At 49.2% G+C, this 26391-nt stretch overlaps 2 protein-coding genes across 4 annotated transcripts in view; one reads left to right on the forward strand and one right to left on the reverse strand.

Moving 5' to 3' along the window:
- Nucleotides 1–26391, forward strand: part of CYFIP2 (cytoplasmic FMR1 interacting protein 2) — a 124914-nt gene that overhangs the window by 64865 nt on the left and 33658 nt on the right. For all 3 annotated transcript variants that reach the window (XM_047729268.1, XM_047729270.1, XM_047729269.1), the window contains exons 22-26: nucleotides 3626–3825; nucleotides 5341–5428; nucleotides 20568–20711; nucleotides 22118–22208; nucleotides 23281–23411. In XM_047729268.1, coding sequence (XP_047585224.1) covers nucleotides 3626–3825; nucleotides 5341–5428; nucleotides 20568–20711; nucleotides 22118–22208; nucleotides 23281–23411 — 654 coding nt within the window. The remainder of the gene's footprint in view (nucleotides 1–3625; nucleotides 3826–5340; nucleotides 5429–20567; nucleotides 20712–22117; nucleotides 22209–23280; nucleotides 23412–26391) is intronic.
- On the reverse strand, nucleotides 6786–10365 carry FNDC9 (fibronectin type III domain containing 9). Its single transcript, XM_047729271.1, has 2 exons — nucleotides 10147–10365; nucleotides 6786–8161 (listed from the first exon to the last, which is right to left on the reverse strand). The coding sequence occupies exon 2, from the start codon at nucleotides 8152–8154 to the stop codon at nucleotides 7438–7440; it is 717 nt and encodes a 238-aa protein (XP_047585227.1). The 5' UTR covers nucleotides 8155–8161; nucleotides 10147–10365; the 3' UTR covers nucleotides 6786–7437.

Raw genomic sequence — 26391 nt, forward strand, 5'->3', positions numbered from 1 at the left:
ACATTCTCAGGGTGAATTTTCAGCAGCGTTTCCTACAAGGACTTGCCCCCATCTACCCACCTAAGTCCTGGGTCAGTTACTTTAGGAGACTTCCATATAGCTCATGTTCTTCTGGGAGATCTATTTTAAGAAGTAGATTTTTCTTGAAAGGAAGGAAGGAATGGGTTTTTCTTTGTTGATGCCAGAATGTTAGCAGTGATCATCTCCAAGGGATGGGATTTTTTGTTTTCATCTTTGTTGTTTATCGGTATCTTTAAGCTGTCCAGTAATGAATGGGCATATCTCATGGAAAAACTGGTTTGGGGTGTGTGTGGGTGTCCACGGCTTCTTCCCATCCCTTGAAAAGCACTGAATGTTCTTTTAGCTGAGAACAAAATCAAAACAAGCAGTGAAAGCTGTTGTTTATCAGGTGAGGACATCAGCCCCCGGGGAGGAGCCACTCCCTGCGAAGACCGGGAAGAGGAGACCCCAGGGATGCTCTCTCCTGTGGGGTTGGGAGGCCCCTACTGGTCTTGGCTGAGAAGCTTCTGCCTTTTCTGAGAAACAGCCTGAGGAATCTGCTCCCTCAACCCTTCCCTCCACCTTGGAAACTCCATCCTGAGTTGGGAAGGCAGCTTGGTGAGGCCAAGCTGGGAGGGTGACAGAGATATCTTCAGTCAGCCGTCCTCATCCTACGCAGTCAAGCAAATAGATTCCCGGAGAGATCCGATGCTGAATCTGAGGGCTGGCAGCTTGCAGGCTGTGTTTTGTTTTGGCTGCAGAGCACATGTGAAATTTTGAGCCAACATTTAGCATTTGGAAGAATCTGAATAAAAGTGCAGAAGCTTTGGCAACCTCACACCAGCCTTTCCAGATGGCAGCGATCATCTAGAAATGACTAGACGATCTCGTCAGCCGGGCTGTGCTCTCTTCAGCTTGCGGCCAGCCCCGCTGGCAGACCTCATTCCTATGTAGGACCTTCATGCCCCGCGGCACCTGACTTCGAGACCCCTGTTCTTCTCGCCCGACTGGGGCCACAGAGCTGGTCAGCAGTCGGGTGTGGCTGACACAGCTTTTCTGGTTCCCATCCAAGAGCTCTCTCCAGCCTTCACAGAAGTTGCCCCACTAGGTGTTTCATGTCCCCAGTTCTGCTTCTCTGTGTTGTCCCCAGTAAACCAGCTCTACTGCAGAAAACTGAGACCCTCTCAGAAGGCGGCTGAACCACTCATGAGGCCTTTTCAACCTTCTGCGCCAAGCATGATGCCCTGAGCTCCACATCCCAGAGGCAAGTGCCCTCTTGTGATTTAAAGGCTGGAAGAACACCGGTGAGGCCAACACAAGGCTTGGATTACCTATCAGAAACCTCGATAGGATCACCTATCAGAAACCTTGATAGGATCACCTATCAGAAACTGTTGCGTGGCGGGAGAAGTGGACCCGCATTTCCAGCAGCCCCACATCAGCAGCGTTGAGAATTCCCTCCTGCGGTCTCCCATGTAAATGCTGACACGCATTTGTGAGACTTAAAATCACAGAACATTAGAATAGAAACTGTTGCCTGGTTCTTCATTGGCAGTTATCTTCCTGGTAATACGGCCCCTCAGTGTGCACGGGACTCCATACAGTCATTGACGTTTATTCCATTTATTTTATATATTTCATTTTTTTACCCATCTGAAGTGAATGGGCACAAAGGGTTCGGCTCGGTAGGCCCCAAGAGACTGAAGCTGAGGGGTGGTGAATCTGTGTCTCTGCCCTTCATCGACTTCATGGTGCACAGGGCCTGGAGACTTGCTCTTCCAGCTGCCATTCCAGAACTGAAATCTAGATTTTGACCTTCTTTTGAAAGACCATGAGCGCTGGCCTCACTGAGCCCATTCTGAGGAGGCAGCAGCTCTGTGGATTTAAGTAGCAGCTCCACACTTGTCTGGCCAGACATTTTGCCACAGCCAGCAGCCCAGACCCCAGGAATCCCACCTGCCCCTGCCCATCTCCCTTCCCTGAGCTGGCTGGCTTCCACAGCTGTCGAAGTTTGCCAGCTTCCATTCACTTCTACACCCCCAGTTTAGAGCCATAGCATCTGACTTTCAGAAGGGCAAAGCTCCAAGGTTGGAAGTGTGTTCTGGGGCCTCCACCTGGCCACACTTGGGACCCCAGCCAGCATGGGGGTGCCTTGGGGCCGATGAGAACAAAACTGATTCCCTGGTGTGGGGCTGTGTCCTATAACCGACTGTAGGCACCTGAGCTCCTTATCCCAGCCACTGAAGCTGGCCCTGTGGCTGTCCCACCTCCTGGCCGCCCTCTGGTCCACTGCCCTTGCCAGTGTTCGTGGAGTTTTTTTTAATTGTCAGACCATTTTTACTGTAATCATCATTACTTTTCCAAGGGCTTTCTTAGCAAATTGCTTCTTTATTCCAGGCAGCTCTGTCCTAGGGTCCCAAACACATGTGATTTGAAGGCAGAAAACCCGGGTTCACACACTAAACCATGGTCTGTGTTCTCTGTGTGACTTTGGAGTTACTTCACCCTCTGAGCCTCATGTGTCCCCTCTATGAAACAGGAGCCATCGTACCTGTCTCAAAAGAGGGCTTGACCACAACAATGTGGGAGTGTCCTAGAGCCTCACAAAGAGGGCTGGCTTCTCTCTGCACAAGACTGTGCTTTGATTCTTTTTCATAGCAGAGCGACAGGGGACTAAAGCCAGCCCAGAGGGTTTCCCCCTCCTTATACTTGCCAATGAACGCGGTGACCTGTTGTGTCTGCATATTGTCTGCTTTGCTCCCATTCTCTGCCTGAAGGCAGGGTTCCAAGCAGTCAGCCCACAGCTCACGTGGGACCTCCCACAGCTCACGTGGGACCTCGGTCCACGGCTTTTAGCTGCAACCTTTGCCAACTCGTAACCAACCCTGTGACCGGCAGACCCAGGAGGAACCCAAAGGAGGGGGCATTCTGCCTCCAGCTAGTTTTAAGAGTCCTGTAGTATATACAGTGATTGAGGATATGGACTTCAGCCCAGCTTCCTGGATTTGGAGTCAAGTGATTCAACTTCTCCAAGCCTCCGTTTCTCTAATGCGTTAAGGGGTTTCTTAAGCATTAAATGAGTTAAGACACATTAAGTCCAAGGATACTGTTTGGTGTATATTAAATTGAACCACACAAAACTACTCCTACTCAATGGTATTTAACCTAAAAAAACAGTAATTTCATGTGGTCTGACCAAGTAGTAAGAACGTAGCAGGTGGTAACTCTTACGATAGCTTTCTGCACGGCAGACATACAGCCCCTGGTGAAGGCCAGGCCCACCTTCCTTTTGTTTACTTGCAACGCTGAGAAGCAAGCTTTTTCCTCACCAGTGTGGAGACTGGAAGGCAAGCGGGCATGTCTCCACCCAAGGGGGTACAGATGGGAATCGTGTGCGGTCTGTGGCCGCCTTCCCAGGCCAGGCGTGCAGCTTTCCTGTGCACAGTCTGGGGATCCCAACTCCGAAGAGGGGCATGTGGTCGCGTGTGGTCTCCCGTCAGGCGTGGGGAGCTTGCCTGAGGGGCTCTCCCCTGCGGGAGAGGAAGCCGTGAGATGAAGCGGGCCGCGTGGGGAGCACGTAGGGTGTGTGTGTACACCCTCAGCAACCGTGGGCTCTCTCCGGCAGGAGCTGGAGTGGCTGCTGGAGATCAACCGGCTCACGCACCGCCTGCTCTGTAAGCACATGACCCTGGACAGCTTCGACGCCATGTTCCGGGAGGCCAACCACAACGTGTCTGCCCCCTATGGCCGCATCACCCTCCACGTCTTCTGGGAGCTGAACTTTGACTTCCTCCCCAACTATTGCTACAACGGGTCCACCAACCGGTAAGGGAGTCCCTGTGCGCAGGGGGCCGGGGTGGGCTGGGGGGCGGGGAAGCGGTCCTTTCCTGGAACAGGCGTCTCCGGGAGTCCCTGTGTCCGCACAGTCTCTGTGCTGGGGGTGGGGAGGCCACAGGGAACAAGCCTGTCTCTGAGGGCCTTCAGGCAAGGAGGATGCAGGCAAAAAAAATGGGAAGAGTGAATTATGAGATGGAGGAAAGCCCCAGTCATGAGAGAGAAAATATCGCCACCTGATCTGGCCTGGGAAGTGATGGGAACCCCAAGAGAGGCTTCCTCCTCTGACAAGTAGTGCTTGAGTAGAGATGTGAAGGGTAAGTAGGAGTAAATAAGGTGAAAAGACAGGAGAAGACTATTCCAGGCAAAGTTTCCAAGGAGCCGAGAGTGCATGGTGGGAATGGCGCCAGTGGAATGAGGCGGTGCCGCGGAAGTTAGTACAGCCCAGCCTAGGGGCAGGCATGGCGCCTTCTGAGCCAATGGTACTTCGATGACGATATCCACATACATGAATACGTTCGTGCAAAGTAGGCACACACAGCCCTGTGTCAGGCACTGAGGGGAGGACATGACCTTATCCTCATAGAGGATTCCTCACAGAGGTTTAAATCCTACCGGAAGCGGAGAGACATGTTCACCCGCAGAACAAGTCCACGAGGTCCCACAAACGTGCGTCTGTTTATAGGTCCTCTCGGTACCCTCAGGGCCTGGTTCACGGCCAGGATTCAATAAGTCTGTGCTGAGTGAAGAGAAGGCGCTGGGAGGGAACCCACAGATGAGCCTGAGCCCACACACTTAGCAAGCCAGACTTGTGGTTCTGTAATGATTTGGGACTTTGAATCCTCTCAAGCAGAGGTCTGCAAGCGATCACCCACAGGCCACATCTTGCTGCCAACTGTTTCTGTACAACCCAGGAGCAAAGAATGCTATTGACGTTTTTGAACAGTTGGGAAAAAGAATCCAAAGAATTATAGTTTGATGACAAGTGAAAAATCATTTGAAATTCATAAAGTTTGACTGGAACCCCGCCATGCTCATTCATCTATAGTCGTTTCTGGGCACTTCACGCTACGAGCCACACTTGAGTAATGGTGACAGAGACCATCTGGCTTGCAAAGCTGAGAACACTTCCTATCCAGGCCTTTCCAGAAAGAGTTTGTGGAACCCTGTTCTGAAGAAGCCAACTGGGGGTGGGGGGAGGGATCAGAGCCCCAGAGAAGGCCATTTCCAGGACCAGCCAGTGGTCCCTTTCTTGCCCGCTGTCCCTATGAGCAGCCATAGCCCAGAGGCTAGCCTGGGAGTCTGGACCACGGTTTTCCCACCTATGGGAAGGAGACAGCAGGTGAATGAATGGGAGTGTGTCATAAGAGTTTAGTCATTTTACAGACAGCCACCTAGAAACGCTGTGGTTGCATCTGGTCAGGAAGGGCTCTGGCTGGGTTGTGTCCCATGAAGAATGCTCTCAGGACCCAGTTAACTCCCACCCCCTCTCTTTTCCTCTACTAGTTTTGTTCGAACTGCCATTCCTTTTACCCAAGAACCGCAAAGAGATAAACCCGCCAATGTCCAGCCTTATTACCTCTATGGATCCAAGGTGAGTAGTCTTGCCTGTGTCCTCCTCCTAAGAAGACTAGTGAGCTTAAGCAAATACAAAAGTGTTCCCCAAATCAGAAAAAATAAAAAGGTACAGAGCTAGAGAGGCAGAACCAACTGTAAGTATACTCGTCTTTATTTGTGCACAGCTAGCAAGGCTGGGGGTAAAGCAGACTTGGCAGGGTGCTTGCTGGGTGAGAATTATTTGGGAGGATTTCACTGAGGCGAGCAGGGAAGTAGGTGTGTGGGGCTTCTTGTCTTCATCCTGTGTCCTCCTGTTACTCAGCTGATTCACTGCAGTGTGTTCGTGTGATTCTGGGATTTTGTGTTCCAGAAAGGCAAGGGTTTTGCTGACAGGTAGCCATGGGGAAGGTGGAGTTCTGAAGGAAATCCCAAAAGGCTGGAGCTAGAGCTGGAAGACAGGTCTTCTCCCATCTCTCTGCTGCTTTGTTCACAATACACATCCTGACATTAACCAGGCCTCCCAAATGGTGCCCTGTTCTAGACTTTCAGTCCTTTGCCATTCGTGAAGCAAACATTTATTAAGCGCCCACAAAAAGCCAGACATTGGACTAGATTCTGCATGCTGGGGATATATCAGAGATTAAAACAAACACCATCTCTACCCTCCTCGAATTTCTACACCCGTGGGAGGGACAGAGGGCAATGTTCACAGAGTCTCACCAACACTATGATAGATGTAGGAGATCTGTTTCTTATCCTGTGGGTTTGAAGGGGAAGAATGCCACTGCAAGAGTGAAACATGTCCACGAAAACAACATTTTCCTTTGTGATGGAATAGAAATGGCCACCTTTGACCCCATTTTCAAAAAGTAAGCCCAGATGGACCCAGAAGAACTGATCACATATAAGAAAAGGTACTCCTCTAGGTCAGGGAACCCTCGATTGGGAAGTGTGGTGAACCCATGTGCTCCCACCACTTAGGCCTACAGGCAGGCTTAGACATCTTGGGATGATGCTGGGACAGTGCATATGTCCTCTCGAGGGCAGCCAGTCTGGTCAAGGCAGCTTTCTCTAAACAACGACACTTGGAACCAGCATTTTGGATAGTTCATAGACATGTCATTGAATGACCCTGACTCACAAAGTAAGAACAACACCTTCCTTTCCAAATCTCTTTCAAACCTTGTGATTATAACAAGGAGAAAGACACATTTATGTTGATGCTTATATGTCTTTAATACTTTCTGTTCTCCAATCTCCTTTTTTGTCGAAGCTAAGAGAGCAGACCTTAAGCTCAGAGTCTTTAGTAGGCCATAGAATCTAAGTCAAGCTTAATGTTATTTTGTTTCCATTATATTTATTCTTATGCCTCTTCTATTTATAGCAGGAGGGTACTGGTTTTTCATTGACGGAGTCATATAAGTCTTTTAAAATCCAGTTTAGATTTTAAAAATGAGTTGTTTTAAAGAAAAATGTTGTTAATAATAGTAAAGATATCCTGTGGTTTAAACAAAATGGAGATGGGGTACGAGGAGGTATATGATAGCCTGAAAGCTGGAAAATACTGTAGAGCAAGGCTTCCAAATCTTTCCAAAATCATCCCCCCAACAGCAGAGGGGACAGGACGTCCACCTCCGCTGACTGAGAACATACCCCCAAAGAGCCCATCTTCAACTCAAAAGTTTCCTCAAAGTACTGTGTTTTATCAAGTCATGCAAATTTTGCTTTCTGTGCCACAATATATTCATGTTTGTTTAAGCGTTAAGATGCTGTTTTCCATTCCTAACGGGGGTCCCCTAAACGGACGCTCCTGAGAGACGCCATGTTCTCCTTTGGCATACTTGGGGGTATATGCTTCCCAGCTTGAGAAGCTTTGTCATAGGGCATTCGTCCAACCCGCATGACCCACAGGAGCACTGACCCTGGACAGCTTCGACAAGAACGTTGAGGGGAGGCGGAAGGGTGGTCTAGGAACACATGTCTACAAAAGATCTACTGTATGGAGGGCTTTAAGCTACGGGATGCGGGCCGCCTCCTCCCTAACCCTCACTCCCTAAAATGAGGCAGCATGGCAGCATGATCGCCCCCACCACCCTGCAGTAAGGCTCCCACGTCGGGGACATCCTGATTGGCGGCATCCTCATCAGCCCCGTCTTCCTGGTTGGCTTCCCCTTCGGCTTCTGGTTCTGCTTCTGCTCCGGAGTTCTTGCGCGGCATTTCCACCAGGGGGAGGCCCTGCAGGTCTTCCTCTCTCTGCCCAAGGGCGGGGGCCTCCTCTGGCCATCTCACCAACCCATTGGCTTCCTCCATGTGGCCGGCTCTGTAAGACCATCGAGGCTCATGGCAACGGATGCACCAGAACTGGAGGCAGATGAAAGCTAAGACGGCTGTGAAGCAGGCCAGCAGAATGGCCATCAACACCCACAGGGAGATCTGGGGGTCCACCAGCGAGCTCCCAGCTGCCAGCGGACTCTTATCCAGGGTATGGAACATGGTGCAGTAGTGCCTATAGGGGAAGGCAGCCTTCTTGCAGCTGATGCAGAGGAAGTAGAGAGTGGAAGGGGCGAGATGTTCCAGCACCACGGAGCTGATGGTTCGAGGCACCTTCTCCTCGTGGTGGAAGCTGTAGCGAAGATAGCCGGAGAAGATGCTGTTCCAGTTGGGCCTATACATAATATGGTAATAGTCCTCCAGGCAGGGCTCCGAGGATGACCAGGAAATGATGGCTCCTGTGTGAGAAACGTTCCCAACCTCGATGTTCATCCTGATTCTAGAACCAGAATCAAAGTGAAAAATGACATCCCCTTATTGAGGCACTTAGGTACGATATTCATAACCACCATATGTTGAGCATTCATGATGGGAACTAAGATTGCCCCTGTTTCACAAAGAAATGGGGATCAGGAGGTTACGTTACTCAGCGAAGGCGTAGCTAAGAAATAAGAGATCGGAAGTTCACATTGGGGCTGTCTCATGTCAAAGCCCTGGCTTGCAGGCCTGAAAAAGAGGCACCCACATCCCCCAGCCTTATCCTCCCCTGACTCAGGTCCTTTAGATGCAACATAGTTTCCAACCCTTTAAAAAACGAAGAAAGGCAATAAAAGAAATCGGACAACCCGATTAACGTGCCCTTGTTAGTCACCATGGCTCTGCGGCCTCCAAGTCAGACCATTCTATCACCTACAGTATCTCTTCTAGACCTTCTGCTTCTGCCTCCAGTGCTGTGAGCTCAGTCATCTAGAACATTCTGCCCACTGCTATTTTAGCCTCTCAATTCTGTTGCCCATGAGAGAGGAGATTTGCGTCATCACTCCTTGCCAGCTGATTTCTCCCCAAAGCCTCTGCTCATGTTTTGTTTCTTTGTTTGTCCAAGGCCGGAGGTCCCCAGGAAATTTGTTGTGTAGGTCAAGGCAGTCAGCTCCTAAGACTAGCATAAATGCTGCTGTTTCTTACCTCTGGTCCTGTGAGTGTTAACAATGATAGTCATCACCAACAGTTAGTGAGTGATTGCTAGGTCACATCTAGTATGTGTCATGCTCCATGCTCACATACTGTAATAAATTTCCCTTAATCTTCATCACACCCTCTGAGCATTTCCAGAGTCAAGGTTGCTGGGTTTAGTTACAGATCGTCATTGCAAATTGAGGTGCTGGTACTAACACCCAGTTGCTGTTTTTCCACAAATCAAATGAGCCCTCTTCAGATTATCAGCCCTCCTGCTTTGGTAAGAGACCACCATCTTCAAGCTTTTTAATTTCTCTCAAATACTATCTCTTTGAGAGAGAGAATGTCCCCTCCACTGAATTTCCCCTGATCAAAAATTCAGGGGCAGCCATATTCCTTCAGCCTGTGTGTGCTCACGTACAGTCTCTACCAGCCCTGTTCTCTCCCCTTCCCCTTCCTGTCTTACGTGAAAGTGAAATGCAGAAGCCTGTGGTTTAGATCTTAATGACCTAGTAAAAACCCATCAACCAGATTTTAACCTGAATTGGATGTGAAGCCAAACTGATTTCCGTGACAAGCTGCGCTCTCACCTCCCTGCCTCCCTCCAACCTTTTATTTCCATGCCCGCCTGTTTACCTAGAGGAGGTGGGTTGCAGAAAAGCACAGCACTGAGTGATTTTTCAGTCCTCGTTTTTCTTCTCTAAGGATGACAGTGAGCTGAAATGCTCAGGAAGGGAAAGAGTTCCCTTCTGTTTGGTTGGAAATTTCTTCCCAGAAACATGGGTAATGAAAAGGACAGACAGGTATGCTCAGATCCCTCCCGGGAAGGTCATTGCGAAGGAGACTGTTTGCGCTCTCTTCATCAGTCTCCCTTCTTGTGACCTCTCCCGTCCTCTCCGCCCCACACATCCCTGTAAACACACTTCTGACCACAACGAAAAGAGCTTAATTCATTGCTTATAATACAGAGGCAATGGCCTTTGTAAACCCCTTCCATCAGGGGTGATCAGGAATCCCGTGTTTTGTCATGAATCTTTTCTCCTGTTTGCTTCGCATCTGCTGCTGGCTGTCTTTGCAGACTGAGTTCTCCACAGCAGACATTTTTAAGAGCTTTCTGGCAAGACACTGTAGCAGCATCTTCAGCTTTGGGGACCAGATGAGTCTCCCTTATTTGCTTTTCCTTTTCTGCTTCTGTTTCTAAATTCCCCCTATTTTTAGCTGTTCGTATTGCCATCGCCTGGCCCTATGCCAGGCAGAGTGTGAAAGGAAAAACCATTTCCATTTCCAAGAAGAGCCATTTATGTCCCTTACCTGATGCTCGCGGTGGATCTGGTTAGAACGCAGCCTGCAGAGGCAGGGACAGAGTGGACCAAAGCTGAAGGGATGGAGCCTTCTCCCCTCCTCTGCTCTGGGCTCTCCTTGATGCCTCTCTCGCCACTGTCTGAGTAATCCCACTGTCGCCCCCAACGCTCACATTATTCATTTCTTCAGATCAGCATCATTCACCATGGCAACCAGCAGGCATCTGTACGCACGATGCTTTCAGGGACCAGTCTGGAAAGGCTTTTGCCCACTGAGTGGAGCTCTCATTCCTTTGGCCAAAAAAAAAGGAAAAAAAAAAAAAAGGCAAACAGTCTCCTGCAAACTGATCCTCAGAATGGTACTAATTCTCCCAGGACTGCCAAATTTTCTCTTTGATTGCCTGGTGATCGTTTTTTCCCCATCTAGACCCTCTTTGGACAATGGCTCAATGTAAAGACACCCATCTCAGTTATCCAACAATTAAAATAGTAATTTTATCCCAAGCCCTCCCACCCTGACCCTCCCTCTATATCACCTTCTTTCTTCATTCCTGTCTCCTGTGGCATTCTCCAATTATATGTATGACCCTGGTCAAGAGTCTTTTATTCTCTGGGCCTCGGTTCCATCCTCTGTAAAGCTCTGGGTTTGGGCTCGAGGGGGATGGCAGAGGGAAAGCAGGAGCACTACCCCTGCCCAGTCCAGAACCCTTGTCGGGCGTGCTGAACCATCCCAGCACTGGCACTGGGTTGATATGAGTGTCCCATCCAAAATTCTGGTCTACCCAGAACCCCAGAGTGTGACCTTATTTGGAAATAGGGTCTTTATCAATTGAATAAGGTAAAGATCTTGAAATGATATCATCCTAGATTTAAGGGGAACCCTAAATCCAATGACTGGTGTCTTTATAAGAGAAAGGAGAAGGAGGTTTCCACGCAGAGGGACACAAAGGGAAGAAGCCATGTAGACACAGAGGCAGAGGTTGGGATAATGCTGTTGTAACTAAGGGGCGCCAGCAGCACCTGGAGCTGGAAAATGAAAAGAAGGGGTCTGCCCCGGGGTCTTCAGAGGGGGCGTGGCCCTGCCAGCACCTGGAGCTGAGGCTTCGGCCTCCAGAACTGTGAGATGCTACGGTGTTAAGACACCATGTTTGTGGTAATTTTTTACAATGGCTTGGGGAAACTACTACAGCCCTCCCCTCCTTCCAGTTGTGCTCAGAAACAAGCATCCCAAGAAACTGCCTACAAGCCAGTCACCTGGGGTAGACCCCGGAAATGGAAACTGCTTACTATTCCTGGATCGGATGGTCCTCCAAGTTCCTCTTCTTTGAAGAATCCTGACTCTGCTTCCATTTCCCATAAAGGTGTACCTGCCTCTGAGATTCCATCCCTTCCTGGTCCCCTCAGCCTTGAAAGAATTTGTTGCCATCACTATTGGGACAATCACAGAGCATGTCAGAAATACAGAGAGAATAAAGTTCTGTTATCTTCCTCTGCCAAGTTTGTGGAAATTTGTCATAGCAGCTCCAGCCAGATTTAGACCTGAATTATTTTACACAAATTATGTGCTTTTAAAAGTTAGGTTGTTTTGTTTTTTTTTTTCCTCTTCTTGGTTCTTAGCCAAAGTATCCAAGTGAACCCATGAAAGTCTCCTTGTGATTCACAGGAGTGATAATCAAAAAGTTAAGAAGAGTTTCCTGGGGAGCTGCAGACCCTCCCCTGGCCAAGGGTCTCTGTGAGGCCTGGCGTCTTGGGATGTGCCTTGATTAGACACTTGCTCTGCGGCTTCCCCGTGGCATTAGGTCCTCCCCGGGGGCCTGTCTAAACTCTGTTGTAATGTGTGCTAATGGCAGCTCCCTGCAGAACATCAAAGTGTCCTCGCCACAGAAAGGCCAGTGTGGAAGTTTGCAGGTGCCTTTTGAAAAGGTTATTTTGAGGGAAATAAAAATACCAGACTTAGGAGGCCTATAGAGTGACGAGACAGAGCTCAAACCTTTGCCACAAAGGAGATTTATTTTTAAATCTGGATTTAAAATGGCTCCTGGATGCCATTTTTAACACTAAGCTCTTCATTTGAGAAGTTGAGACATGGAGAATAGGAGTGAGGCCTAGAAACCTGTTTCCCAGATCCTGAGAGAAGGGTGGCATTCCTCAGGCCATATGACTGACTAGTGGCAAAGCCAGGGGTAGAAACCAGGTCCCCGACTCGCAGTCCTGGGTGCATCCTGCCCCTTTGGGCCATCGCTGTCCACCAGCAGCAGAGGAGCCAGGGCAGCCCTCAGGGTGTGAGATAAATCTTCCTTGCCTCAGGAGATCACATCCCAGCCAGACTCCCTCTCTCTCCCCCTTCACAGAGGACCCTCCCATAGTGTGTCCAAGTTGTAGCCTCGTGGGCAGGCAGCCTGGGAGGGCCCTGACTGACTCACAGCTCTAGTAAATTACTGCCAGGGATCAGCCCTACAGGTGTCCCCATGCCCTTCCTGGAGCTGGCAGCAAAGGGATGATGCGAGGGCATTCCTGGGCCAATCCCAAAGCTGAACGGCACCCAGGAGAAGGTGGTTGTTCAGAGTGCAGGCCCTAAAACCCCAAGGCTGGTTGCAAATCCTGCCTATGTAGACTTGGCAGATCCCCTCACTTTTCTATACCTTGGTTAACTCTTCTGTAAGATGGGAATATCAAGAATCCCTGTGTTAAGTGTTGGGCCACGAGATGAGCCTCTCCCCATAAGTGCTGGGCCTAGGAACAGCCGTTACTCTTCAGGAGACCAGCTTGTGGGCCAGAGCCATTTCCTGAGTTGACTGTAGCTTCATCCAAGAGTTGTCAAGGGCAACTACGTGATGCTTCCCTCCTTCCTTTTTTTTTTTTTTTTTTTTTGCTTTCATAAACCAGTTTTATTATTTAGAAAAAAAAAATGCTCGTTGTATATAAATTAAAGAATACATAAAGCCCAAAGACAGCAGTCAAACCGGTACAACTCAGAAATAATCAGTGAGAACATTCTGGTACATCTTACCTGGGCTTTGTCACTTTACCCAGGAAACAACTCTTTGAGGTCGGCTTCTTTTTTTTTTTTTTTAAGATTTTATTTTTATTTATTTGACAGAGAGAGAGAGACAGTGAGAGAGGGAAGACAAGCAGAGGGAGTGGGAGAGGGAGAAGCAGGTTTTCTGCAGAGCAGGGAGCCTGATGCAGGGCTTGATCCCAGGACTCCAGGATCATGGCCTGAGGCGAAGGCAGATGCTTAACAACTGAGCCACCCAGGCGTCCCTGAGGTAGGCTTCTTATCACCGTTATGCAAAGGGAGAAACTGAAGCTCCCAGCAGTTCATTACCTCCACCATCATCACAAAGTGAGGTTTGGCAGAGCCATGCCACCTTCTGGTCTGTGGTCCTTAGAGCCAGAGCTGCTGGCCAGCCTCCCTCACACGCTGCTCTTCTCCACTGCCATTCTTCCGTCAACGGCTGTCAACAGGAACACTCACCCTCACTCAGCTTCTCTGGAGAAGTAGAGACAGGACTTCACAGTTTAGTGGATTCCAGAATGATGGGAGCAGACAAGGAGCTAAAAGACCTCAGAGAGAACGTCCAACCACCTGAACGCAGCCAGCAGAAGCAGGGACACCATCGAATACACCTGGAGAAATGCATTCTGCGACTGTTTCTGCTCCCTGCTCTGGAGCCTGGAGTCCACGTACCCCTGACCAAGAGCTCTGTCACTTAGGGTGAGGGGTGATCCTCAATGTCAAAAAACCTTTCACAACTGGTCCAGGAATGGAAACTAGTATATGAGCCTAAGTTTTAAACACATACTTCTCTAAGTAAAGTGAATTATATAGAGTCTATCAAAATACCACCTTCCAGGTGACATAGAGTGTCACACAAGGCAGCCCTTAAATGATACCAATAATTTCCCAACACTTTTTTCAGTCTTTAGAAATTGTTGGTGTGACCTTGTGTTTGGCGTGATAGTCACCGGCTAAATGATCCCTTCCCCTCCACCCCCCCATCTAAGCCATGATTTGACCTCCGGGAAATTCATCCCATTCTTGGAGTGCTTTCTCCATGAAGTCATGGTCCTGGGACCTAGGGCCCAGTGCTTTGCTGCAGACAACTGAGTACGTCCCTTCTGCGTCCATGCCTTACCACCGGCACTTCCCACCATTGCCTGCCCCAGGGAGTCTGCATCAGCCCCACTGACAAGACCACCAGCCCCACCACTGGCTCTGCTGTGCGCCGCACCCCCTCCCACCCTCATGTCTGCATGGCACCACTCCCCAGCTACACAGCATCATTGATCCACCAGTCCAGAAGGCTTTTATTTTGGCACTTGGCATGCATGGCAAAACAGCATTTTGTGTTTTTCTTCCCTTAGATTCTGCCTCTGCTAAATGGGGGTGATTGTACCTTGCCTTACCTGGTGTAGGAGGCTAGTAATGCCCCCAAAGATATCAGGTCCTAATCCTGTAACCTGGAAATATTACTTTATTTGAAATAGGGGCTTTGTCGATGTGAATGAAGGACCGTGAGATGGGAAGATTAATAACCTAATTAGCAGGTTGGGTCCTTAATGCTATCAGGGAGGCAGAGGGAGGTCACCCACGTACTGAGAAGGAGCCCACCTCTCAGGAGATCGGAGGGAGGTGGCCAAACCCAGGCACCAGGCGGGGAAGAGGCAAGGGATGAGTTCTCCCCTTTCAGCCACTGGAGGGGGTGTGGCCCTGCTGACACCTTGATCTTAGCTCAGTCATACTGATTTTGGCCTATGGCTTCCAGAACTATGAGAGAATGTATTTCTGCTGTTTTACCAGATTTGTGGTCATTTGTTAATAGCTGCCACAGAAAACGATACACCTGGGTGTGATGAAGGAATTATTCACAAGCCGAGATGCATTATACACTTGTGTACGGGTACAGGTTATTTAAAAAGCCGATGACATCGGTTTCTTCCAAAACTTAGAATCTCTAAGTATCATAGCATTGGTATGACACTGCCAAACAGATCTCCAGCTCCTGTTCTCCGTCTTTATTCATGAGACAAGAAAGGGAGGAGCATCAACCCTTGAGGTCTCTAGAGCAGTTCCCTTGGATTTTTTAACCTCTGAGCTGAGAAGTGCAAGAAGGAACCCAGATGTTGGAGACCCAGCCTGTGGCTCACTACATATCAAGAAGGGACAGACAGAAACACCAGCAAGCCGTCCTGATGCACTTGAACCTGTAACTCAGGGTGTATCAGTCCTTCAGCCCATCTTAGCTGCTGGGGTCTCCCAACAAGGACGGTCTTGCAGTTTTACTAATCTCTCAGTCTCCTTGCCCTGCGGGTTTCAGAGAGCTGAGCTGCAGCCTGAATTCAGCATGGATTGGGGGGCCGTGTTTGTGTCCCTGGGCTGCTGGGATTCGGATTACTCATGGAACATTAGAGAAATTGTGACTAATGTAGGAAATTAGAAACAGTTTTAACTCCTCTTGGGATCTCGGGAAACAGGGATTGGGATTCCAGAAAGCAGAGATGCAAGCTGCTCGCAGATTCAGTTTGCCGAGTACATAGTCCTCACCGTCCAGAGGGGCTGGCCGCGCTTACTGTCAGTGAGAGGTGGAGGCCTTGGGACTTAAAAGCCCCTATACAACACTTACAAATGACAAAACTGGTAACTTTCATGTGATATATACATTACCACAGGTGTGTTTTTTTTTAAATCCATATCATAATATATCACAGGGCCCAGGATCTGCCAGATCAAACTCACCTCATCGTCTCTCCTTAAAAGACTGTCCTGCCTTTTAAAAAAATAACAAAATAAAAATGCACATCGATGTCACGTTTTAAAAATAACGGTTCTAGTTTCTGAATCAGAATTATTTCTTGAGATCTCACAAAGGTAGCTCTTTTGTGCAGTATGGATTCCAACAAGCTTGATTTGAAGCGAGACATCCTAACTAGGGGGCATGATGAGTTTGTAAGGCAGGCTGGTGGGTTGTTACCTGAGTCAGCAAAATTGCTTCAGTGTTAAGAGATGTGTGGCAAGTTTCCAATGTCTCAAGTCCTGTTGCCTTCCTGTTTTTCTCTGCCAAACCTCAGAAAATGGCCAGGCTCCCATATTCCCACATTTTCTCAATAGGGCCCAGTCTCCTCCTGAGCCAGCAGGTCAGACGGGTGCCCTACGGGGGTGTGTGTGGGGTGTGTGTGTGTGTGTGTGTGTGTGCATGCACTTTGCAGCATGTGTATGTGCTTTCTCTTGCATGGCTCGGGGGTTTTGGGGCTGGGGGGGTCCGGTGAGCTTATTCACTTAGGGGGACTTGGATTCTGCTCATTTCGTGCTGATCCTTCCTGAGCGTGGGCCATCGATGGAGGCCTAAATTTCTGGTCTCAACCAGAATCCAAGCCTGAGGTCAGCTTCTCTACAAGAGGCCTCTTCTGTGCCCTGAGCAGGTCTGTAAGAGGAATTCTTTACACCCCTGTGTGTCGTAAAATGATCCCAAAATTATTCTCCTTCTCGGCCCAAACTAAGGAAGCTGCCGAACAGCTTCCATCTACCAGAATATGTTTCTATTTGTACTTGCCACACGTGTTAAGGGAGACTTGGTCCTGGAAGCTCCTTGGGTGGGAGTGAGGATTAGGACTGCTAAGGACGGGCACCGGGGAAGCCAGCCCCACAGCCGGGAACTCTGACGGGGGAGCAACACATCTATCCAGCCCTGAGTGCAGGCCGGCATCCCTTCTAGCAACAGCTTCTCAGCCTCCCTGAGACCTTGGCAGCCGTGAGAGCCTCTGCCCAACACAGTCTGTGCTTGGACACCTCCCGCTTTTAGAGTGTTGTCAGTATGGAGCTAATCCACATCTCTGTTGTCCCATCATCTAGTCCCAGCCCTTATGACCTCTGCCCCATCCCCACGGGGGATATACCATGTGTTGTGTAAAATCGTACCCCAGGTATGCACTCCCCTCTCCACACGTTCAGGGGATTGTGACTGTAGCTAACGCTGCTGGGGGCCATGTGACCAGGAATCTGTATGTTCTTCATCTTCACTTACCAAATTATCAGACGAAGGCATATTAACGCAGTACTTGGCATGAGTGGGCCCAGTGTGTTAGGCACCATGCGTAGGGTGAAGTTTCCAGGTGTTTTCTCATCTAAACTTCCAACACCCAGGGATGCCTGGGTGACTCCGCCGGTTACGCAGATGACCCTTGAGCTCTGCTCAGGTCTTGATCTCAGGGTCATGAATTCAGGCCCCTCCTGGGGCTCCACGCCGGACATGGAGCCTACTTAAAAAATAATAATAAATAAAAATAAGCTTTCAACAACCCCACTGGAGTTCAAATTAGTATTTTTACTTAGGGGAAACCACGGCTTAGACAGTTGAAGTAATTTGCTCAGAATCATCTAACTAGTAAATTTGTGGACCTAGGATTCAAACTCAGGTATACCCACCCTAGAGTCGATCCTTTAGAATCAGACAAAGCAAGACAAAAAAGAGAATCCGAAAAAAAAAAAAAAAAAGAGTAGTTGATTATTTTTGTGCCCTTCAGGGGTATCCATTGGAAAGCTCCCTGCTGCTCAGAAATCCCTTTTGTAAGATATTTGAGAAGGGATGAAGGAGAAATGCTCTGAGCAGAGGTCCAGAGGGCTTGGTGCATGTGGGAGAATGAGAAGATGGTTCTAGAAGTCAGTGAGCTCTGGCACGTGCCTTTAGCACAGCCGAGTTGTCATTCCCTTGTTCCTGGGCGGGCTTGAGCTGAAGCCCTTTTCAGGAGGAAATTCAAATCATGGTTTTGGTTTTTTTTAATCTTTGAAATGTTGGGAAGTAAATTAGGCTATGGTATGGTCCAGTGGGTTTTATTCAGTTTACTTCTACACTGAGTTAGAATCATATACAGGAAGTTGCACAGTCTTAATGATTTGAGGCTGATCTAACAAGACTCTCATAGACTGGGTACCTTCCACAATATTTATTTATTGCCTAGAGTCTGGGAAGTCTGAGACCATGCATTAGCAGATCAGGTGTCTGGCACAGACCCACTTGACAGTCTGCACATGCCTTCTCACTGGATCCCGCGTGATGGAGAGCAGAAGGAGAACAAGCCCTTGCTTGTTTTCTTACAGGGCACTAATCCCATTCACGAGGTCGCCAACCTCAAGGCTTAATTACCTCCCAAAGGTCCCACTCTTAATCCCATCACAGCAGGGGTTAGGATTTCAACACATGAATTTTGAGGGGATCCAACCATTCAGTCCCTAACATACACAGTCATAAGTGCACATACAGTTTCATGAGTTTTGACAAGGGTATACATCTGTGTAGACAGCAACTCCCACACCAGGTGGGGCATTTCCATACCCTAGACAATTCTCTCCTGCCCCTTTCTCCTCGGTCTCCTTCCCCAACCAGAAGTCGGCCGCGGTGTTTGCTGTATACTCCTCATCCCTAGTGCTGGAAACAGGAAAAGACAGAACAGGGCTTTGATAATAGGGACAGAGCTAGGATGGACTCAGTTAGGAGAATGAGCGTTTCACCACAAGGTGTCCCAGCCCTGTTTGCTGTGTGACCTCTTACAGAGACACTGAAATTGTTTATTTTCATACACAGAAAGTGCCCAGCCTGGTTCCATGATTGGCTGAATCAAACTCAACAACTCATTCATATATTTCTGGGGTTTGTTGAACATGGACTTTGGTGAACTTCGTGCATTGCAATCTGTTGTATTTCCCTCCCTACATAAACCTTCCCTGCCTCACAACATTTAGAAATCTCTAGTAACTACGTAGAAGATATCCTCCCCCAGGTTCAAGTAGAATTCACTATGATGGTACATCAGTGTCGAGTGCAGAATTCTGCCCCTTCTCGTGCCCAAGCCTTACCAGATGTAGGCATTCCCTTACCAAACGAGCTATTATTCAACCTGCTGGATGCAGGGGTGTTCTGATTCCTCACGAGTTCTTATTATTAGTGGGTCCTCGAATTGTATTCTTCATGCATCCTTGTTATTAGAGAGTACTATGAATGTGATGCTTATGTTGTAAAGTTTAGAATTCATATATAGTAGAACAGACTTACTACAAAGCCTAGACTGAACATGATTACATTTTCCTTCAATAGCTCCAAAGGGAATTGAGACTCTTCTGTCCTCCAAAAGCATCATTACAGTTCATATTTAATTCATATAGAATTTCTAATAGCCAACTAATAGAACATTTCCCACTAATAAAACATCAGATGTGGTCTTTACATATTTGCATGCTCCACGTATAAGATTTTTACAATTCCAGGTAGGAAACTACACTCAGAACTAAGCTTTGAAGTGACACCTTATCTAAAAAACAGAATATGGTTTCTAATAGAATTCAGCCTCCAAAGTCCACTATTATATATAGAGGTGAAGAATGTGCGCTTTGGAATCAGACCTCTCTGGATTCAAGTCAGAGTTCAATTACCTAAGGACTGTGACCTTGAACAAGCTCTTTACCACCCTGAACCTCAGTCCCTTCATCTGTAAAATGGGGCTAAGAGGCGTCTGTGTGCATGTGTGTGTTGTGAGGATTGAACGAGAACGCACATGGAGGGCTTCACAAAGCCTGACATGAGGTGGTTCGTAAGTAGCAGCATTTCAAAAATCAAGTCAACTGTAAGTCACCCACTGAGCAAGACCAACTCGGGGCCCTATATTTTAGTCGCATATTCCCAGACAGAAAAATCTTAAACAAATTCCATGAATTCGGTGAAGGTGTGTCATGGAATCTAGAGGACAATGGAGGTGGCCGGTCAGTGGCCAGGGCCCTGGGCCCCCAAAGCCACTCTGCCTTGGTCTCTTTCACATCCCAGCTACATGATACATTTCATTGGACTACTTCTTGAAAAGTTATGAAACCCCTGATTTAATCCAACACCCACATCTTATAGAAGGCTTGGAAGAGCGTTGGTGATTCGCAGGTACTCGGCACAGGTCTCCTGACTCCCAGTCCTATACGGTCCCGGGACCCCACCCCGTTACAAATGGAGACAAGGAAAAGTAGAAGGAGACAGTGCTGAGTCAGCTACTGAGTTTCCACACGGTTCTTCCAGTCAGTTTCTGGTACCAAAGATGTCTCTAGAAAAACAGAATCATCTGTTTTACCTCCACCCTGTGCCTCAATTTGTCAGAGTCCTGGTTTGTGGGGAGCAGGGGTGCTTGTAAAAAAGATACTTGCCTGGAGACCCGTCCTCTTCTTCTGCTGGGGACCACTCTTCACGGAGTGGCCTTCACGCCACCCTGTGGTTAGGACCACACCTCTCTCCATGACCATCTTCTTGCAAACATAATCGTGGGGGTCCCCAGTGAGAGATCACAGATGATGTCAGGTTTTCGTCCCTTTTAGCAGCCAAAAATCTCCCTCCAGGACTCATGCCAGCATTCACTTACTTCCCAGCCTCTTACTTTGTGGCAACCTCTGTCTTCCAGCCTCTCAACATTGCCTACAGCCACATCTACAGCTCATACAGGAACTTTGTGGGCCCCCCTCACTTCAAGACCATCTGCAGACTCCTGGGTTACCAGGGCATTGCGGTGGTCATGGAGGAACTCCTGAAGATCGTCAAGAGCCTGGTAAGGAAAGGCCCTCTCCATGAGGCCTGGGACATGCCTTCAGCTCTGTCCATAGGAATCAGCCTGGGAATCCTGTGTCCTTATCTCCGGGTTCCTCTTACCTAGCACTCTGTGACACTTCTGTGTACCTTCAGACCTTGTGGCTTTGCCTCTCCTTTTCTGACCCAGAGCTCACTCATTGTGCTTGATAGCTGAACTCAGCAATCCTGATCTGGACCATTAGGGCCTACTAATTACTGCTTATACTGTCCTCCTATGTAGTGTTTTCTAATTTGAGCATGACAGATCCATGACACGCGTGCCACCATTTCCCCCCAACCCATGCTCATGGCAGACATCTCTAATCAATCACCATGCCTCTCTCTCTTGGGATCTCTTGCTAAACACTTGCAGTACTGCACTGGCCTCAAGAGAGTTCTATGTCCGCCCCAAATATGATCGTCAGAACCTTCATTTAGTTCCCTATGGCACTCTGGATTTTCCCGAAATTTGGAGATGACGAAACAGAAGTAAACAAAGTGATGAATAACCATGCCGGAAGTGGGAAGGAGCATTCACCTGCTAACTCCAGCCCTCTGGGGACAGCTGTGTAGAGCCATGAGTTGTTACAGATTGTGGAGCTAAAGCCAGAGTAAAGCCCGAAAATGTAACAGATTAAGGTGTCTGCCTTGGACAAACCTATGGATTGTCTGTGTTTAAATTACCTAACGTGCCTCAGGCTCCACAGTTCCCTGGCCCATGACATTTTAGATCTTAGATCTATGTAAGCACCTCGATGCCCAGGAAAGACCCTGTGCCTAGAAATTGCTCTCCTGGAAGTCTCTATGCCTAAGGGACTGAGACAGCTATCTCTTCTGTCTCATAAGGGCCCATTTTTCTGTATAAAGGAGGATGGGGCTGTGCATTCCCCCCCCCCCCCCCCCCCCAAGGAGCAGTGCCTTCCTGTCTTATGCAGCTCAGGCTGCTAGAACAGAATACTACAGACTGGGTGGCTTCACCAACAACTACTGATTTTTCACAGTGCTGGAGGCTGGCTTTCCAAGATCAAGGTGTCAGCATCGGGGTAGGTCTCTAGTGCAGACCCTCCTCCTGGTGTACAGATCCCTGCCTTCTCACTGTGTCCTCCCCTCTCTCTAATCTCTTCTCACAAGGGTGCAAATTCCATCATGAGGCTCCATTCCCATGACTTAATTACCTCCCAAAGGCTCAGTCTCCACATGCCGCCCCATTGGGGGTTGGGGTTTCAGGATATGAATTTGGGGAGGGGGACACAAACATTCTGTCCTTAGCCTTGGCCCACAGGCCGCAGCGGAACCCCATACACCCCAGTAGCCTGCGTTCAGTCCAGAGATGCACCTGTACAGGAACAGTGGTTACTCACGCACGTGGCCCTCTTCTCTTGTCAGCTCCAAGGAACCATTCTCCAGTACGTGAAAACACTGATCGAGGTGATGCCCAAGATTTGCCGCTTGCCCCGGCACGAGTATGGCTCCCCAGGTGGGTGAGGGGCTCCAGGGAAAGAGGGTAGTGACAGGGAAATCCTGCAGGCCCATCCCACGTTGGCGGGAGGACAGGGGGCCTGGCCCTCTCCCAGGGAATGTTCACCTCTCTAACATGCAGACAAGTTGGGTCTGCCCTGGGTTTGCGTCCTGCCCCTGTCACTAGCTAGATAGCCTTGACCTACTTCTGGGCAACAGTACCACCTTCCCCGATGAAGGTAAATGATGTGTCTGGACCCACCTCATGGGACTGCTGCGAGGCTAGAGAGGAGAACAGTCTGCTTGTTAAGGTCTTTCCTAACTCAGCACCTCTAGGGTCCCTTTTCCGTTTGCCCACTTGTGGGAGGCAGGTGTTGCCAGTGTGGCGCAAGTGACATTTCCAAGGTGCGTCAGGAAACAGATTTTGCCACTCTGCCTCTGAGCAGAGGAATCATTCTTTCCTTCCTTAAGAATGAATGGCGCAGGGACTGAAACTGGGGCCTGGGGGATAAGGAAAGATTGAGGCTGTGAGTTTGGCACCTGGTGTTTTTTTCCTAAAAACCAAGCTGTCTGGTGCTGAGTGGGTGTGATTCAGAAGAGAAAAGGTCTTGCACTCGAAAGCTCTGGTTTTTCAATTCCAGCTGCCCCACTTACTAGCTGTGTGACTGTGGGCATGCCACCTACCCTCTCTGAGCCTCATCTGAAAATGAATAAAAGTGCCCAGTTCATGGTATTCTTGTGAGTATTAAATGAGAGGTTGTAGAAAAGTGCTTAGCACAATACCTAACATTTATAAATAAATGTTCATTCATGCCATTATCAGGATCATTAACAGTGTTTGGAGGGACTGGGAGAAATCTAGGGATGCTTTATTTGTGCATGTCTCTTTTGCCCCAAAAAAGATTTGAGCCAGCCTCCTGAGCTTTCTTTAGTCCTGAGTCCTGAAAGAAATCTCACCCCTGGCCCAGATACGGAGAGGCATGGTTTTCCGCTTTCCCACTCAGGCCTGGGACTGCTGCTCAGTCAGCACTTCCCATAATCCTGGCAGAGCAGGGACAGTTTCCCGCTAACCAGCTGCCTTCGTCCCCCAGGGATCCTGGAGTTCTTCCACCACCAGCTGAAGGACATAATTGAGTATGCAGAGCTCAAGACAGACGTGTTCCAGAGCCTGAGGGAGGTGGGCAATGCCATCCTCTTCTGCCTGCTCATAGAGCAAGCTCTGGTGAGTCCTGAGCCCAAAGGCAGTGGGGAACCCCCCCTCAACCAGATACTTGAGGCCCCTCTAGCGCACCCTGCCCGGGAGGCCTGCGGCATAGACTCGTGCTCTTCCCGTGCCGGGCACACCCGACATCTCGGTTCTGCCTTTACACAGCTCCGACCACTTGAACCCTGGGAGGAGGGCAGGATGGGCGCGAGGCAGACCTGGGTTCCTGTCCCAGCCCCACCTTGTCCAGCTGCGGGATCTTGGCCACCCAGTCAGGCTTAGTTTTCCATCCTCTCATTAAATAATAACCACTTGGACGCCACAGGCCAGGCACTGCCCTGGGGGATATAGTGGTGGCCAGTCCCTGGACAGTAGCAGAGAGACTCAGTCTGAGCAAGTATTTACACAGAGATGCTGTGTGTATGTTACCACAAGTGCTTGGAGGGAGGAGTGCAGGGTTTCATGGGAACATAAGCTAGAACCTGGTGTGGTCCTGGGGGAGAAGGAGGACTTCCCTGAGGAGGTGACCAGGAGAATGACCAGGAATTGGCCTGGTGAGGAACCAGGGGTGAAGGTCCAGGCTGAGGGAAGAGCTTGGAGCACTTTCTTCATTGGTCATGATGGGAGGTGGCCATTCTCACCCGCAGGGTAGCTCAGAGGCCAAAGGAGAGAAAGCATGCAAAGTGCATACAGTAAGAACTAAATAACTGCTCATAGTTATCACACTGCACAGAAGCTTACCTCGCCATTCCCCGACCTCACAGGCCCACACGGACCCAGCACACCCTTCCCCGCCTGACGATTCATCTGCCCCCACCAGCCCTCATGGCTCGGGCACAGAGGCTGCCTTCTTGTTCTCCCTAGTGCTCTGTACTGCTTGCTTCCCTCCGTGTTGTGGGGTTCACAGCCCTCCAGCCCTGGGGGCACAGGTGCAGTGGAGCGGAGCATTGGAAGGAAAGGGAGAGGCCTAATCCCCAGGAGGCAGCGGGAGCCTCTTTCAGCGCAAGGGGACCAAGAGCCCCCTCATTTCATTGCTAGTCCGGTGCTAGCTTGTGGGTGACCGGCCTCGGGTGAGGGAGACAAATTACAGGTTCTTAAGCTCCCTAGAGGAGCACGACTGGAGAAGTCAACAACCCAAGACTGGGAAGGCAGAGGGTGTGACGTGCTGTTAAAGAATGAAAAGCAAAACAGGATAGTGAGTGCTGGGTGTCGGAGGGACGAGCTGCTTTTGCAGAGGGTGGAGCCTAATGTCTTCGAGAAAGAGAAAGAACCGTGGAACGGCTGGAGTGGGGAGGCAAAGGGGATAAGATAGTAGCTGAGGAGGGAGAGGCAGGTAGCCTCAGGCCTGGGCGGGAAACCACTGGAGTTTCCTGAGATGGAGAATGAGGGGGTCGGTTTCTGTTGGTGAAAGGCCCTTTCAGCCTCCGGAGAAGCACTGACCATAAGCAGACCGAGGCTGTTTGCAGCTACCCAGGCCAGTATTCTGGAAGCAGGAGGTGCATGGAGAGGGCAGGAGGGAAGGAAGGGGCTGGGGAGGAGGCAGAACCCAGGTGAAGCCAGAGAAGAAATCTCAGAATGAGAACCGAAGATTCCTGCTTCTTGTCCTCATCGTCCGTGCGGAGTGAGCCGGTTCACTCCATCCTGGGGTGCCCACCTCTATGAGGGACACATCCCATCTGCTCTCGCAGACCTTTCCCCTCAGAAAGGCTCAGAGACGCACACGGTTTTGCTCCCCCTCCGTAAGGGGTAATTGCCTCTCTGTTCCCCTTTAAATAGACTCTCGAGACGGCTAAGTGTTCCTTTTTAGGGGAACAGGTTTTGAATACGGTTCAGTGGCCCGAGTTGCCATGGCAACTTAGTCTTCAGAAGTCACAGGGACAAGATGAGGAGGAAACATTGCTCTGTTCAGGCTTCAGGAAGGCTTCAGGGCCTATGTGTCTCCTGTTAGCACCTTCTCTCACGAGGAGCTGTGACCCGGGGAGCACCAATTAAATTTCCCCTGTACAAGCCCCCAGAGGCAGACTATTTATTGATGGGGATACAAGGAAAGGAAAAGTTTTTCTCAGGCATCCCTGTGGGTCGGGGTGGTCACTTGCATATATTACTGCAGACAAGAGGACACTCAGGATAAAAGACCTGTAGAGCCAAGAGGCCCCAGCCTGTGGTCCCATCCCCTCCATTCATATGTGAGGCAGTGGGAACCAGAGAGGGGAGCGCTCTCCTGGGGCCCCAGGCGCGTCAGCAGCAGGGGTGGAAGAAGGAAAGCCCCGGTTTCCAGGACTGATTCCTGGCCTGACGGAGGCCCACATAGCAAGGACTAGGGCTCCCCAGAGCTGTGCCCGTGCTTTCTACAACTGGGGGACTCCACAAACCAGACAGTGCTTCCTAGGATGATAATGAGGCATGACGTATGTATGCACTGTTGTAATTAAAGAGGGGTACTACCAGCACTAAAAGAAAGGGAGGGAGGGGCCTTAATGACCATCCACGGAGGAAGGACTATTTAAACTGTGGAACGTCTACCAGTATGGAGGACTTGGAAGCAGTTAAAAAGAGTAAGGTGCTCAAGTAGCTTTGTGTATGCCCACATAGAAAATGCTGAAAGACATGGTACTGAGTGAAAAAAAAAATCACAGGACAAAACACACATTATGATGCCATACATGTAAGATAAACAAGAAATAAAACCCATAAAATACCACTGCCTTGCAAACAAAAATCTAGGGGGAAAAGTATACCAAATAGTTCAGTCTTTTTCTCTAGGTATCAGGGAGAAAACTGGGATTAGGGGTCGACAGGACTTTAATTTTATCTGGAATGTCTAATATTTTACAAGGAAAGTATTTTCATGTATTATTATTAAACTAAAAATTAATTCAAAAAATAGTAGTACCTAAATAAATTAATAATAACAGAAAAACTGGAAGAATACTGAAAAGCACAAAGCAGGAAGATTTTTTTTCTTTTTTTAAGATTTTATTTATTTTATTTATTTGAG

The sequence above is a fragment of the Lutra lutra genome, chromosome 5 (genome assembly GCF_902655055.1).
Source record: "Lutra lutra chromosome 5, mLutLut1.2, whole genome shotgun sequence".
NCBI lineage: Eukaryota > Metazoa > Chordata > Mammalia > Carnivora > Mustelidae > Lutra > Lutra lutra.

Coding starts and splice junctions, on each gene's coding strand:
- FNDC9 (XM_047729271.1), bottom strand. CDS start 8,154: ATGAACATCGAGGTTGGGAACGTTTCTCACACAGGAGCCATCATTTCC.